The 16,810-nt window shown below is 41.9% G+C and overlaps 1 protein-coding gene across 4 annotated transcripts in view; it reads left to right on the forward strand.

The window, feature by feature from the left end:
• LOC137370206 (ATPase family AAA domain-containing protein 2-like) overlaps positions 1-16,810 on the forward strand; it is an 83,990-nt gene that overhangs the window by 16,161 nt on the left and 51,019 nt on the right. For all 4 annotated transcript variants that reach the window (XM_068032529.1, XM_068032527.1, XM_068032528.1 and 1 more), the window contains exons 10-12: positions 6,921-7,029; positions 9,638-9,753; positions 11,363-11,537. In XM_068032529.1, the coding sequence (XP_067888630.1) occupies positions 6,921-7,029; positions 9,638-9,753; positions 11,363-11,537 (400 nt within the window). The remainder of the gene's footprint in view (positions 1-6,920; positions 7,030-9,637; positions 9,754-11,362; positions 11,538-16,810) is intronic.

Below are 16,810 nucleotides of genomic sequence, written 5' to 3' on the forward strand. Positions count from 1 at the left end.
TGGAGTTGGAAGAAGGTATGGTTTCTGGTGAGTGTATGGTGTGTGGAGATTTGCTTGGCTGCAACTGAGGTCAAGGAATTAACATTGCTTATAATTCTGCATTGCTTAGCAGAATTTGTTATGCATGGTTTTCATTTGTGGAAAGTTCCTGTATTAAAGGCCAGATGTGAGCATACTTGCCCTGGCTTAAATTAGAGACCAGGACATACGAATTAGGAGCAGCAGTAGGCCAGTCGGCTCCTCGAGCCTGCTCCACCATTCAAGGTCATGGCTGATCTGATTATAACCTCAACTCCACATTCCCGCCTACCCATAGAATCATAGAAACGTTACGGCACAGAAGGAGGCCATTCAGCCCATTGTGTCTGCGCACCTTCCAGCACCTAGTCTGTAGCCTTGCAGGTTACAGCACTTCAGGTGCATGTCCAGGTACCTTTTAAAAGAGTTGACGGTTTCTGCCTCCACCACCGATCCGGGCAGTGAATTCCAGACACCCACCGCCCTCTGGGTGAAAATTTTTTCCTCATTTCCCCTCTAATCCTTCAACCAATCCCCTTAAATCTGTGCCCCCTGGTAATTGACCTCTCTGCTAGGGGAAACAGGTCCTTCCTGTCTACTCTAGGCCCCTCATAATTTTGTACACCTCAATTAAGTTACCCCTTAGCCTCCTCTGTTCTAAGGAAAACAACCCTAGCCGATCCAATATTTCCTCATAGCTGCAACTTTCAAGTCCTGTCAACATTCTTGTAAATCTCCCCCGATAACCTTTCACCCCCTTGCTTATCAGGAATCTGTCTACCTCTGCCTTAAAAATATTCAAAGACTCTGCTTCCACTGCCTCTTTTGAGGAAGAGAGTTCCACACACTCATGACCCTCGGAGAAAAAAATTCTCAAATCTGTCTTAAATGGGCAAGTCTTTACTTTTAAACAGTGACCCCTAGTTCTGTATTCTTCCACAAAAGGAAACATCCTTTCCACATCCACCTTGTCAAGACCCCTCAGAATTTTATACGTTTCAGTCAATTCCCCTCTTTTCTAAACGGCGGATACAAGCCTAGCCTGTCCAGCCTTTCCTCATATGATAACCTGCTTATTCCAGGTATTAGTCTAGCCACCCTTCTCTGAACTGCTTCCAATGCATTTACATCCTTCCTTAAATACTGTCCACTGTACTTCAGATATGGTCTCACCAATACCCTGTATAACTGAAGCATAACCTCCCTACTTTTGTATTCAATTCCCCTCGCAATAAACAATAACATTCTATTAGCTTTCCGAATTACTTGCTGTACTTGCATACTAACCTTTTGCGATTCTTGCACTAGGACGCCGAGATCCCTCTGCATCTCAGAGCTCTGCAATCTCTCACCATTTAGATAATATGCTTCTTTTTTATTCTTCCTGCCAAAATTGACAATTTCACATTTTTCCACATTCTACTGTATTTGCCAGATCTTTGCCCACTCATTTAACTTATCTATATCCCTTTGTAGCCCCCTTATGTCCTCTTCACAACTTAATTTCCTACCTATCTTTGTGTCATCAGCAACTTTAGCAACCAGACCTTTGGTCCCTTCATCTAAGTCATTTATATAAATTGTAAAAAGTTGAGGCCCCAGCACAAACCCCTGTGGCACACCACTCGTTACATCTTGCCAACTAGAAAATGACCGATTTATGCCTACTCTGTTTCCTGTTAACTAACCAATCATCTATCCATGGATAGGAGGACTGAAACAGGAAGGAATAGAGAGTGAAGGACAGATGCAAAGTTCCAGTCCCAACAAGGAAAAAGTAGTTGTAGACGTATTTCTTTGAGGGACCATAAAAATGATGTAAAGTTGAAAGTTCCATCAAGACAGAGAACCAAGTGAAGGAAGCTCACTGCTATTTTGCATGTCTTGTTGAGAGGCAAAGGGAAATAAATGTCTACGGGCAAGCCAAAACTTGCATGAACTGGAGATGATTTAAAATTTTGTTTTAACATGAAAAGCCTATGCTTTTGCCATCTCATCGACATGGTTATGGATACTGTTTTATGAAGTCCTTGATTTTTTTTTCAAAAAACAAGCTAAAACCTCTTCCTGCACATTCTCCACATATTGCAGCATTAACACTTTTTTTCAGTGTCTATTCTGTAGAATTCCTAAAAGTCCATTAAGTTGGAACCTTGGCATCTGGACTGCTGTTGGGTCCAGACGGAACTGAACTTTGCTTACATATCTCACTGAAATTCAAAGTTATAGTTTGTGAAGTACTTGGAGAAATTCTGAAGGCTTCTAAGGTGTTATTTAAACTCTTATCTTTTTAAATTGCACGGAACTCCAAGCAATATGTTTTCCTGTGGGACACTTTCAAATTTTAGTCGGAAACAGTTGGTGTCTCTCCAGACTAACAGTACTATAGTAGTACTCTGTTATGTAAACAAAGCAAGACTTTTTGGTGACAAAAGTAATCAGTAACTAGGTACATCTGCTGAAATGGCCTGGGTGACAGCTAACTGTTGCACCTCTGTTCATTGTGTGCAATCCGCCTAGAAGGGTGAAAAATGATTCACGGCCCTGTCAGTGAACCAGATCACCTCTTGATTACAGAAAAGGCTGGTTGGAAATTGGTATGCTGTTTATTCTCACAGCCGTGGATTTTTCTGTTTTCTTCCAATCCTCAGTCCTTGGGGGAAGTCCATTTAGCGGATGGGAAATGGTGGTCTTGTTAATTCCAAATTGGTCTTCTAGATCCCAGTCTTTTGAGCTCAAACTCTGATTTCACTTCCTCACACTGAATCCTTCCTATCTCAGTTGTCTGGCTAGATTCTCTTCCGGGACCTAATTAGCTTCTGATTAACAATCTGGTGTTGAAAAGCAGCTTTTGCATCAGGACTTCTTTAGGTTATATATCTTCATGTCTTTCAATCTTTCTACCAACGATGCAAGAAACAAAATGGGGGAAATATCTCCACTGGTGCTGTGCCAGAATCCTTTGCTTAAGGTCTTTTCTGTTTCACATCAGAAACAAAAATTCTAAATGCTGTAATGGCATAACGAATTTGTCCACATCTGTGACGGGAATCGGCAAGAGGTTTAGGCAGAGTCCTTTTTTTCGAACTGGATCTTGAATTTGAAATGGTATTGGCCCGATATGTTGACTTGTCTTTTCTGTCCATCAGCTGCCTTAGTGTGTGTTTGCAGTATTTGCAGATTCTTGCATTTGGACACAACCAACATTGGGGGTCAGATACGATTTGGTCGGTAATGCAAAGCAGATAACAGCTTGTTTTATACTGCTTAATTTTTTTTTTTTATTTTCCATTGACTTCAATGCCTCTAAGTGTGAAATCTTCCACTACAAATACCCTTTAGTCCTCTTTGCATCTATCCACTCTACCCTTTGCATAGCCCTTTTCGCCACAGCGTTGATTTGAATGACTTTTCCTCCACCCAAATCTCTTGCTGTCTTCTTTGCCTTTCAAAATCTTGCAGGTATTGGACAACTTCAAGATGCTTGGCCAGGGGTGGGTGGGGGGTATGGTTCTTGCTTTCCCTACACATCATGACCTATTCCTTTTCCCCAGCTAAACTGCTATCTGCCAGACTCTCTGGGGTGACTGTCCTTTGAGACATGTGATCTTGCAGTTTTTCCTTCCAGATGCTGCAGCTTATGGAGAGTTGGTGCTCAATCAAACTCAGGTTTTACCTTCGAGAGAGTCGTGTTAGTAGCACCCGGTCCCCTGCATACCTCTGAATCCAGGATGGCCCATATCTTAGATTCCACATCTGCTGCTCCATTGCTAATTTCCGTTGAAAGGAAAACATTTATTTATCAATTTTCACTCTGTCCATCCATAATGTTTGCTTACCACTCTAATAGCTTTTTCTGAATTTTGTGTATCCTAGATAAGTTATTTGATCCGCTTGCCTTTGTTCTCGAAATTGAAACCTTCTTAAAATGACCAGATCTTGCCCTGCTGTCCTCTTCATCCATTTTGGACTTGTCTTTTCTTTCTTCCTTTTCGAATGGGGGACCACATTACAATTTTTGCCCTAAAAAGTGTAGGGCAAGAGTCCCTCGCAGAGTCTCACTTGGGTTCGGAGCCGTACTCAGGACATAACAGGAATGAGTGACTCATACCATATGTGTTAAAGCAATCATTTTTATGAAATAATTATTAAACAATTATTAATAAAAATAGAATAGTAGGATAACTTTATTAAAAGAAAGGAAGGGAAAGAGCAGAGAAAGACAACAATCTTATAATTCACCATTAATATTATTACTGATTGCCATTGATTACATCACTATTTGACTTAATCAGAGCACAATCACACTTATTTTCAAATCAACGCCTGCAAATTAACAAGTCAAAAACAAAGCAAATTGCAACAACACAAAAGTACAAAAACTATTGGCTACAGGCCTACAATAGGGAGTCGATGAGAACATTTTGGAAAGATAAAGGCGTTAAAAATTTATCCTACTATCAAAACAATAACAAATGTGCATTTTAGTGAAGAAGCTTAAAATGAGAAGACTGATTTATTGACTGACTTTCTCGTCACTGTTTTGAAAGCTGATTTAGTGACATACTTGGCATTGTTTTTGCTTGCATAAGTAGTCAATCTCTGCCCACACACTTGATGTAGTGATGCAGAGTACTTTGGATAGATTTCCATCTGTTAGGAGAGACCTTGATCTCTTTCTTCCCCCATCTCCCTGTGCTCTCTGTCTGTGTCCCTGTCTCTCTTTTCCCCCGCCCCCTCAAGGACTAGGGAACACAGATTGAACGTTTTGGGCAAAAGATGCAGGGGGAATATGAGGAAGCACTTCTAATGCAGCGGATGGTAATGACCTGGGCCTCGCTGCTGACCAGAGTGGTGGAAGCAGAGACAATCAATGACTTCAAGAGGAATTTGGATGGCTACCTGATAGAAGTAGACTTGAAGGGCTACGGGGATCGAGCCAGGGAATGGGACAGACTGCATAGCTCCGTGGAGAGCCAGCATGGACTGGATGGGCTGAATGGCCTCCTTCTGTTTTGTACATAAATGACTGCCTCTCTCTCTTCACCCCCCCCCCCTCTCTCTGTCTCTGCTCCCTCCTCTCTCTTTCTCTGCTCTCTCTCTCTCTGCTTCCCCCCCCGCCCCGCCCCCTCTCTCTTCCCCACTGCACACAGCAGCCATTCCCACAACCGAAGAATTACCATGCCTGTTTTATTTAAAAGCAAAACACTGCAGTTGCTGAAATAAATAAATCTGAAATAAAAAAACAAGTGTTGGAAATACTCAGCAGGTCTGGCAGCATCTGTGGAGAGAGAGACACAGAGTTAATGTTTCAGGACTGTGACCTTTCATTCTCCACAGATGCTGCCAGACCTGATGAGTATTTCCAGTGTTTTTATTCCTGTTTTATTTAAGTTGGGGAAAGTGGAAGCAGGATACATTACATCTTCTAAACCAGGGTCGCCCGCCCATCAGACACAGGTACCGCCTACCCCCTCCAACTGACCTACAGGGAACTGTCAATCTCAGCCAAGCAGTGAACAGAATGATGAGCTGGATGGAATCCTTCGGCGGGCCGTAGTCTGGCCCCTGGGCATTATGTTGGACAGCCCTTTTCTAAACGCTTCCTCGAGCCTTCACTCATTTGATGTATGTATTTACATGTCAAAGTCGGGACAGTGTCATCTGTTTATTTCTCTCATCATTGGGCAAAGGGACTTTAATGTTGTATGAAAGGCAAAATACCACAGATGCTGCAAATCTGAAAGATAAGCCGAAAATGCTGGAAATTACTAAGCAGGTCAGGTAGCATCTGTGGAAAGATTCTATTCTTCAGCACCTGCCACAAGCATAAGTGCTCTTCATACCTTTGAATCTCTAGAGAAAGAAACCGTTAATATTTCAGAATTTTAAAAATGTTAATTCTGTTTTTCTCCACAGATATTGCCTTACCTGAGTATTTCCGGCATTTTCTGTTTTTATTTACCGAGTATCTCCTGACAATGCTGAGCATGTGCTGAGCGATCGCGGACATCATCAGTGCGTCCGAACGTTTGCCAGCTTGCCAGTATGAATGTGTGCGCTGACGTTACCATACAATGATGACATAGTGTTGCCTCACCCCACAATGGCCTCCATTCCTGTCAACAGTACCCTGCTGCCTTGCGCCATCTCTGCCTCAGTTGCCACTTTCAGTTTGTCACTCCCAACTACTTGCTGCTCCATCCTGTCTCGCCGCTTCCTCCCGCTCGATCGCTCACTCCCAACCTCGCTGCTGCCCGCCCAATCCCTCAGTTGCTTGCTTCCTGCCCCCCACCCCTGCCGCTTCTCCAGGTGACATGCCAGGGAGCAAACGGCTGGGGGGAAGTGGGGAGTGAGCGGCAAGCAGACGGTTGCCGGAGGAATCGGTGAAGTGAAATGGCAGGAGGGAGCGGGTGTTGTTGGGGGTGGGATGGAGTTGGCGATTGCAGCCATTGAGGGTGTTTGGGTTTAATTTGTTTTTTGTGTCAAATTGAGTGGCATCATCTTTATTACTGGCAGCTGCCTGACATGACATTTCAGTTGATGAGGTTGCATTTGCACATGTGCCAGTACTATGCCACCACGTGGTTGCATTGTCAGCAAACGCAACCTCGTATATTTGCAGAATAGATGTTTCAATTACAAATACATTACGAAATAGCATATTTGATCTGAGTTGCACAGCTAAAATATAGAAATAAATACTTATGGATGCTTCTCTAAAGCAGTATAAGATACACAAGACGCTATCCTAGTAGTTTGCTGTTTATTTTGCTATGTTGTTTGAATATTTCACCTTTCTAAGATTATCTCTCTGATCAGTTGTTTACAGTTACATGTACAAATATGGGAAGGCAAGCCTTTTTCTTCAATCCCACTTGGTAAAACTTTTATATTTCTAGATGTCTTCCAATGAATGTTAAGAAAGATGACTTGAAAGGAATTCGCAAAGATCGGATGAAAATAGGTGCTAGCCTGGCAGATGTGGATCCAATGCAAATTGACACTTCTGTAAGTTAATGAAATTTTGGGCTTCTTCCTCTGATCTTGAACTATTTCCATCCCTTGCAGCAGAATGATCACCAAATGTTGTCAAGTTACAAGCTCTACAGAAATTGAAGGAAATTGATTTGCTATGATGTCATCATGGGAATAGCTGTTAATCCATTGCCATTTGATCATTCTATATTTTCACTGAAGTACCAGTAACTGAAGATTTCTTGTATATGGCAGATTGGCAGTTTTTGTATATCTTGTTTGCCGAGGCTGCTTGTAGTTTCTTTCAAGCTCAAACTGTTGACATAGGTGTACATACCAACTTCTCCCGGAAAGCCATAGCGCCACTGCTTCAGTTTTATTTACTGGTTTTTAATTTCTGTCTCTTTTAGATAGGCCAGATGATGTACACGGGAGAGCTTGTGGCATTTCATGCAGAGAATGTTGCGTGTATTTCAGCCTGTATGCACGTTGTTGACTTGAGAGTCCTGCGTTGTCAATTTGGATGATTGGGTTTTTAAGCTGGAGAAAAGGGGTGACTTCATCTTTATTTGTAGGGATGAATCATCACTGAAATTCAGTGTTGGATGATCCTGTTGAATTTTGGAAAAATTTCACTCTGCTCTTATGTAGGCATCCCAATGGAACTAAGAAATGAGTGAATAGGGTACTGACTTCTCACTCCATAGGTGACGCCAGGGCTGTGGGCTTTCTTTAAACTTCTCAATTACTAAACTAAAACAAGCTCGTCACCTCGAGGGATAAGAGGGATATTTCCCCTTAATTACTGGAATTTTTATCATTTAAAGCAATGAAGCTAGATTAGCATGAACAGGACATCGCATGAATTATATTAAATGTTTTCTGCTTTTATATTTAGTTTCCAGAGGCCAATGTGCCTTTAATTTGGAAGATCCAACACTTCTTTTAGTCAGAGTTTAAACTCATTTTCTTCCATTTTCTCCACTTCCTGACATTGCCCCCACCTAGAAAAGGGTCCTTGCAACATTCCATTGGCTGGCGTTTCTTTAGTTTTTCCTTTCCCTGTCACTGAGGCCCCCGCCCCACCCAGGTCATTGACACTGAGGTTTATTGTAGTCTCTTTTTGGTGCCTTGGCTGTGAGCTAATTTGATAGAGAAACACTGAAACCTGAGACCTTCCAGATTGGCTGTGTAATGTATAACATGGTGCATTTTACCCACAGCCATCAGGAACCTCACTTATTCTCTCCTTCCTTGGAGCTTGATTCTGGTTGCAGGATGGCTAAATGCAATTCATGATATTACGAGCTCACAGGACACGAGTCTGGTGTATACTGAGTCTTTATTGAAACTGACTGAGATGGCTGCCTGCAGTCAGAGTGCCTCATGGTGGACGTCACATGACTGTAGCAAGCCAGGAGGCACATTGGTATAGGAGTACATTTCTATCCCAAACATATTAGGCCTCTTGGCATGGCTTGGTGTCCTCATTTTCACCTGGGGAAGGGAGATGTGCTTATTGTCTTACTAGCAGAGATAACTTTGGATATAATCCTCATTGTGGGGAGTTTCTTGACCATTCACACTCAAAGTTGGAATTTACCCTTGGTTGGCCAGGTTATAGATCAGTACATTTGTACAAGTTCTGAGTTGTTGTATTCTTTAATGGGATCCTTGATAGTTTTGTATTTAAACTACCACTATTCTTTTGCTTTAAGTTTTATTGGTGTTATGTAGGTTAAGGGGAAATTTAATAGAGGCATTAAAAATCATGAAGGGTTTTGTTATAGCTGATGAGGAGAAACTGTTCCCAGTGGCAGAAAGGTTGGTAAGCAGAAGACACAGATTTAAGATAATTGGCAAAGAGGCAGAGGTGAATTGAGGAGACTTTGTTACGCAGCAAGTTATAATCTGGAATGTGCTGCCTGAAAGGATGCTGGAAGTGGAGTCACTTGTAACTTTCAAAAGCAAATTGGTTAGATAACTGAAAAGGGGGAAAATTGCAGGGCTATAAGGGAAAAAGCGTGGGAGTGGGAGAGAGGATAGCTCTTTCAAACAACTGACACAGGCACAAAGAGCCGAATGGCCCCCTTCTGTGCTATGAGATTCTATGTGGATAACACGTGGATCACAGACCAGTCAGCACCCATGAAGGCTCAGCATTGTAATATTACAGACACTAAACGTCTGTAGACAGATTCGGAAAAGGTTTTATACTGATGCTGCTTTTCATTTCTGCATTGTAATACAGTGCAAAGTGTTCATTATCAAAGTAATGCACAGATTTTGCTTATTTAATATCTATGGCTATCCATGTTACTTAAAAAGCAGATAAAATACCAGTTTTGTAAAATGAGGAGTTCTGACAAGTTTGGCATGAACCCCACAGCCAGTAGGATATGTTATATCATCCATATCAGATTCACTTTTTGTGAAAGTGGATGAAAGAAGACAGATATACTGTACTCAGTTTTATACCATGAACGGGGGTGGGGTGGGGGGGGGGGAAGTATGAGGGTGTGTAGATAGTGTTAATCCAGTTTACCAATGCCTGGGAGGAACGCATATGTAGGAAAAATGCATATAGGTAAAATCTTATTACTTGTTAAAATTGGCATTTGTTTCTGTTATATATTCTTAGGTTCGTTTCAATAGTGTGGGTGGACTTTCAAGCCATATTGCTGCACTGAAGGAGATGGTGGTTTTTCCATTGCTTTATCCTGAAGTGTTTGAGAGGTTTAAGATTCAGCCTCCAAGGTACAGGAAGGCCATTTTGCTTAATTGATTTAAATAATGCTGTTTCATGGGTCTGCGGCGGACTGGGGTGGTAAATTGAAATGTGGGGTTAGTATGTTCAAGGAGAACAAAAAATCCAAATTGTATTTTAGACTTTAAAGTTTTATATTTAGCTTGAGGTCTTGCTGCACTTGCCTATGCTGTGCTAATCTTTCATGTTAAAAGTTTAGGAAAGTTGTTTATTTAATGTTACTTTTCTGGTCCCTTAATTAGTATTGCTCACAGGTAGTGATCTGGAAGAAATTATGCTGCTTAACTGCTAACATAGCCTGTCCATTTAAGTCTGTTGCTGTTAATGGGCAAATCCAGCTGATCCTGAACTGCTGCAGTTACATTAGAGGAAGTTCAAATGCTTGCATATTCCAAGCTCTAGCTCATTGATCAGATTAAAAAAAAATTGTTTTTGCATTTGCATCAAGTGTAATGGACGCATGCTAGATTCAAGATTCTTTCTATGCTGAAGCATATGCTGTAGTGTTGCTCATGGAAAGTCAGATGATGCTATTCTATTCAAACAGCATTATAACAACTTGTATTTATATAGTGTTTTTAACCTAGTAAAACAACCAAAGGCACTTCACAGGAGTGATGCTGAGTCACAATAAATAATAGGACATGTGACCAAAAACTTGGTCGGAGGTAGATTTTAAGGAGCCTCTAAAAGGAGGAAAGAGAGGCAGAGAGGTTTGGGGAGGAAATTCCAGAACTAGATGCCAATAGAGCTGAAGACATGGCCACCAAGGGAAGGGTGAAGGAAATCGGGGACTTGCACGAGGCCAGGATTGGAGGAGCGCAGAGATCTCGGGGTTGTAGGGCTGGAGGAAAATACAGAGATGGGCAGGGGTGAGGAAATGAAGGGATTTGCAAAACGAGGCTGCGAATTATAAATTTGAATTGCTCCAGGATTAGGAGTCGTTATAGGTTAGCACGGATGATGGATGAATCGGGCTTAGTGTGAGTCAGGATACAGGCAGCAGAGTTTTGAATGAGCTGAAGTTTGTGGAGTGAGCACATTGCATTATTCTGCTGGTGAGGTGGAAATGAATCTCTCAAGCCCCAGAATTGAATTGTTACGTAAATAGACCTCGGTCATTCAGAGTTATATCGCTTGCTTGAAATGCTTCCGTATCCTGCTTCAGCTCAGACTCGCACAACATTTTTTTGGATTCTGCAACAAAATGAATATCTGCATGTACAGATGTATATGGATGTAGAAAATAACCAATTAAATGTAGTCATACTAAATAATAAAGTTAATATGCAACAAAAAAAAAGCTTTGGGAAAGACTTAAAATTCCTACCAGCTCTCTCAACTTTAAGTCAGTAAAGCTAATTTGAGTTGTATGTTGTTTCCTCATTCAATGCAGGCAATGTTCTGCAGTTATCTTACATGAGATGCCCAACAGTGGCTAGGACTGAATATCAGAACTGAACTCATTGTCACTTTAATAGGTCTTCCTTTTGTAAATAAAAACATTTACAAAATACTAAAAATTTAGTATTTTGCTTTTATTTTAGTGCTTCCTTTTGTAAACACTTAGTAAAAAGTTGCTCACCTTTCAATTTTTAGAGGCTGCTTATTCTATGGCCCTCCTGGAACAGGGAAGACTCTTGTTGCCAGAGCGCTGGCCAACGAGTGCAGCCAAGGAGACCGGAGGGTGTCCTTCTTCATGCGAAAGGGTGCCGATTGCCTCAGTAAATGGGTAGGAGAATCTGAACGACAGCTACGATTACTTTTTGATCAGGTAACTACAAAATTTAATCCTTTTTCACGTTGTGATTATTGTTTATAGATTTTAACTGACGATTTTAAAAAAATTTGCTCACTAGCTCATTTAAAAAAAAAAGGAATTTATCACCCAGGAAAGCGATATGTGCGTGTTGCACTGCATTTAACCAAGCTCTCTGCTGGCGAGGCAGATCACCTTTAAATCTGTTGATGCAAAAGGGAAAGTTACTGTTGTGCCTCCCCCAGATGTTAAGATGAGGTACAAGGCCCAATTTTGGGCCAGCCTTGTGTCTTCTGATATGGGTATGTGTTTGCGGCTATGTCACCTTTAAACCGGGCACCAGTGACTTCCCACCCCATCTTCTTTCCCTATTCACACAATCACAGCCCTTCATTTTTTTTTTAAACTTCAAGTAAATCTTAACTTTAAGTCCCAGCATCTCTAACCTTTCCTCATGACTAGTTTCCAATCCTTGGTTTCATCCTTATAAATCCATGCCATATGCTTTATGTGGTTTCAGTGTTCTTCTGTAATTGGATGCCTAAACATTAATTATTGCATTATGGATATTTATCCTCTTTTTTTTACTCTTGTACCCATTTATAAACTCTGCACTCTCCCTTCAGGGAATGATGTATTTTAAACCCCTAGGTCGCTGTTTGTCCACACCTTTCAGTATATAGCTGTTGAGTATATGCCCCTATTTCCTAGTTTTGTCCCCAAAATTTATGACATCACATTTTTCCACATAACATTGAACCTGTCACCTTTCTGTGTCCTCCCACTGTTGGTGCCAAACCCTCTATTTTTCCATTGGCAACAAATTGTTGGTGGGAAAAAGTAGCAGGAGAAGGTTTAAAAAGCACGTCAAATGCTTAGGTTCAAGGAAGCAGCAGGAGCGGATTAAACAAGCACGTGAAAAGCTCACAGATTTGGAGAGGAGAGTATTTAATAAGTGAGCCAAAAGCTTGGAGAGGAGGAGCGGGAGGTTCGCAGGCAAACCAAAAATGGAAAAGTGACATCGCAATCTCAAATTCATTACAACGTAGGAGGACATTCGGTCCATCATGTCTGCACCGGCTCTCTGAAAGAGTAGCTCCCTCAGTTCCAATCCCCTGCCTTCTCCCCGTAACCCTGCACGTTCTTCCTCTTCATATAACTGTTTAATTTCCTTTTGAATGCTTCAATTGAACCTGCTTCCACCACCTTCTCAGGCAGCGCATTCCAGACCTGAACCACTCGCTGCGTGATAAAGCTTTTCCTCATGTCACTTTTGCTTCTCTTACCAAATACTTTAAATCTGTGCCCACTCATTCTCGATCCTTTTATCAGTGGGAACAGTTTCTCTCTAACAACTCTGTCCAGACCCCTCATGATTTTGAATGCCTCTATCAAATCACCTCTCAGCCTTCTCTTCTCCAAGGAAAACAGCCCTAACTTCTCCAATCTATCTTCATAACTGAAATCCCTCATCCCTGGAATCATTCTTGTGAATCTTTTCTGTACTCTCGCCAATACCCTCACATCTTTCCCAAAGTGTGGCGCCCATAATTGGACCCAATACTCCAGCTGAGGCTGAACTGGTATCTTGTATAAGTTCAACATAACTTCCTTGTACTCTATACCCTTATTAATAAAGCCCAGGATATTGTATGCTTTATTAAACACTCTCTCAACCTGTCATGCCACCTTCAATGACTTATGCACATATGCATCCAGGTCCCTCTGCTCCTGCACCCCCTTTGGAAATGTACCCTTTTTTCTATATTGTCTCTCTACGTTCTTCCAACCAAAATGAATCACTCACATTTCTCCACATTGAACTTCATCTGCCACCTGTCTGCCCATTCCACCAACTCATCTCTGTCCTTTTGAAGTTCTACACTACATTGCTCACAGTTCACAATACTTCCAAGTTTCGTATCATCTGCAAACTTTGAAATTGTGCCCTGTACACCAAGGTCTAGTTCATTAATATATACCAGGAAAAGCAAGAGTCCCAACACTGATCCCTGGGCAACTCCACTACAAACCTTCCTCCAGCACGAAAAACATCCATTAACCACTACTCTTTGTTTCCTGTCACTCAGCCAATTTCATATCCATGTTGCGACTGTCCCTTATATTCCATGAGCTATTCGGTTGCTCACAAGTCTGTTGTGTGGCACTGTATCAAACGCCTTTTGGAAGTCCATGTACACCACATCAATAGCATTGCCCTCATCAACCCTCTCTGTTACCTCATGAAAAAACTCAAGCAAGTTATTTAAACATGATTTTTCCCTTAAGAGATCCATGCTGCCTTTCCTTATTTAACTCGCATTTATCCATGTGACTATTGATTTTGTCCCTAATTATTTTTTCTAAAACTTTTCCCACCACCAAAGTTAAACTGACTGGCCTGTAGTTGTTGGGCTTATCATTACACCCTTTTTTGAACAAGGGTGTAACGTTTGTTATTCTCCATTCCTCTGTCACCACCTCCGAGTCTAAGAAAGACTGAAAAATTATGGCCAGTGCCTCTGCGATTTCCACCCTCAATTCCCTCCGTATCCTTGGATGCATCTCCTCCTGTCCTGGTGCTTTATCCACTTTAAGTACAGACAGCCTATCTAATACTTCTTTATCAATTTTAATCCCCTCTAGTGTCTGACTTACCTCCTCTTCCAACATTGTCTGGGTTGCATCTTTGTCCTTGGTAAAGACAGATGCAAAGTATTTACTTAATACCTCAGCTATGCTCTCTGCCTCCATGTGTAAATCCCTTTTCTGGTCCCTAATCGGCCCTAATTCTCCTTTTACCACCTTTTTACTATTTATATGCCTATAAAAAAAACTTTGGGATTTCCTTTAATGCTAGCTTCCAGTCTTTTTTCATGCTCTCTCTTTGCTTCTCTTATTTGCTTTTTCACTTCCCTACTGAACCTTCTATATTCAGCCTGGTTCTCAATAGTATTTTCTACCTGGCATCTGTCATAAGCACACTTTTTCTTTATCTTAATCTCTACCTCTTTTGTCATCCAGGGAGCTCTGGATTTGTTTGTCCTACTTTTCCCCTTCAAGGGAACATACCTTGACTGTGCCTGAACTAACTCTCTTCTTTGAAGGTAGCCCATTGTTCATCTACTGGTTTTCCCGCCAACTTTTGACTCCAATTTATTCACTTCAGCTCCATTCTTACCCCAATGAAGTTAGCTTTCCCCCAGTTAATTATTCTTACCCTGCATTGCTCTTTATCTTTTTCCATAGTCAGCCGAAATCTTATGATACAATGATCACTATCCCCTGAATGCTCTCCTACTGATACTTGATCCTCTTGGCCCACCTCATTCCCAAGAACCAGGTCCAGCAGTGCCTCCTTTCTCGTTGGACTAGCAACATACTGTTGTAGAAAATTTTCCTGAACACACTCTCGGAACTCTTGCCCCTCACTGCCCTTTACACTACTATTATCCCAGTCTATGTTTGGAGAGTGCAAGGAAACAGAAAGCAGGCCAGGGTGGGTATACCAGTAAGCTTTTAATTTAATCTAAATTGATCAAATATAAAAAGACTTGATTGATTCATTAGTATTAAAACTAAGGTGGATTTTATAATTTACCATATATGTAGGTTCAAATTAGGAGCTGGGTAATTAAAATTTTTTCTTTTGGGGTAGTGTAACAGTAAGTGCTATAAAATTCTAACAGGACTTGACAGGGTAGATGCAGGAAGGATGTTCCCAATGGTGGGGGAGTCCAGAATTAGGGGTCATAGTCTAAGGATATGGGGTAAACCTTTCAGGACTGAGATGAGAAATTTCTTCACCCAGAGAGTGGTGAGCCTGTGGAATTCGCTACCACAGAAAGCAGTTGAAGCAGGTGTGACAGTATTGATTAAGGAGAGCATTATAGTCCTTGAGAAAAAGGATATCGCAGAGGGGTCAGGGACAGAATCTACTTGGCTCGAGCTAGGGCACAAAGAGGTGAGATTACATTGTTCGGTGTTGTCTTTAGGCCACCAACTAGTGGTTGTTGGAGGTCAATCATCTCAGCTCCAGGACATCACATCAGGGTAGCGTCCTAGGCCCAAACATCTTCAGCTGCTTCATCAATGCCCTTCCTTCAATCATAAGTTCAGAAGTGGGGATGTTCACTGATGATTGCACGATGTTCAACACTGTTCGCAACTCCTCAGATACTGAAGCTGTCCGTGTAGAAATGCAGCAAGACCTGGACAATATCCGGGCTTGGGCTGATAAGTGGCAAGTAACATTCGCACCAAACAATTGCCAGGCAATGACTATCTCAAGCAAAAGAGAATCTAACTATCTCCCCTAGACGTTCAATGGCATTATGATCGCTGAATCCCCCACTATAACATCCTGGGGGTTACCATTAACCAGAAACTGAACTGGAGTAGCCATATATATACTGTGACTACAGGAGCAGGTCAGAGGCTAGGAATCCTGTGGCAAGTAACTCACCTCCTGACTCCCCAAAGCCTGTCCACTATATAAAATGCACAAGTCAGGAGTGTGATGCAATACGCTCCACTTGCCTGGACGGGTGCAGCTCCGACAACACTCAAGAAGCTTGTCACCATTCAGGACAAAGCAGCCCACTTGATTGGCACCCCATCCATAAACATTCACTCCCTCCACCACGGACGCACAGTGACAGCAGTGTGTACCATCTACAAGATGCACCGCAGCAACGCACCAAGGCTCCTTAGACAGCACCTTCCAAACCCGCAACCTCTACCACCTAGAAGGACAAGGGCAGCAGATGCATGGGAACACCACCACCTGCAAGTTCCCCTCCAAGCCATACCATTCTGACTTGGAACCATATCGCCGTTCTTCACTGCCGTTGGATGAAAATCCTGGAACTCCCTTTCTAACAGCACTGTAGGTGTACCTACCCCACATGGACTGCAGTGGTTTAAGAAGACAGCTTTCTACCACTTTCTCAAGGGCAATTAGGGATGCAATTAGATGCTAGCTTAGCTAGCGACACCCACATCCCAGGAACGATTTTTTAAAAAAAGGATGTAGAGGAACAAATTTGCCACGAAATTAGAGGTGCATCAATTATAGAGTAATTATAATGGGGGCTTTAATTATCCAAATATAGACTAGGACAGTAGTGTAAAGGGTAGAGAGGAGCAGGAGTTCCGAGAGTGTGTTCAGAAAAAATTTATACAGCAGCATGTTTCCAGTCCAACGAGAAAGACAACAATGTTTGGATCTGGTTCTTGGGAATGAGGTGGGCCAAGTGGATCAGATGTCAGTAGGAGAACATTTAGGG

Source organism: Heterodontus francisci, chromosome 5 (genome assembly GCF_036365525.1).
Source record: "Heterodontus francisci isolate sHetFra1 chromosome 5, sHetFra1.hap1, whole genome shotgun sequence".
NCBI classification, from domain to species: domain Eukaryota; kingdom Metazoa; phylum Chordata; class Chondrichthyes; order Heterodontiformes; family Heterodontidae; genus Heterodontus; species Heterodontus francisci.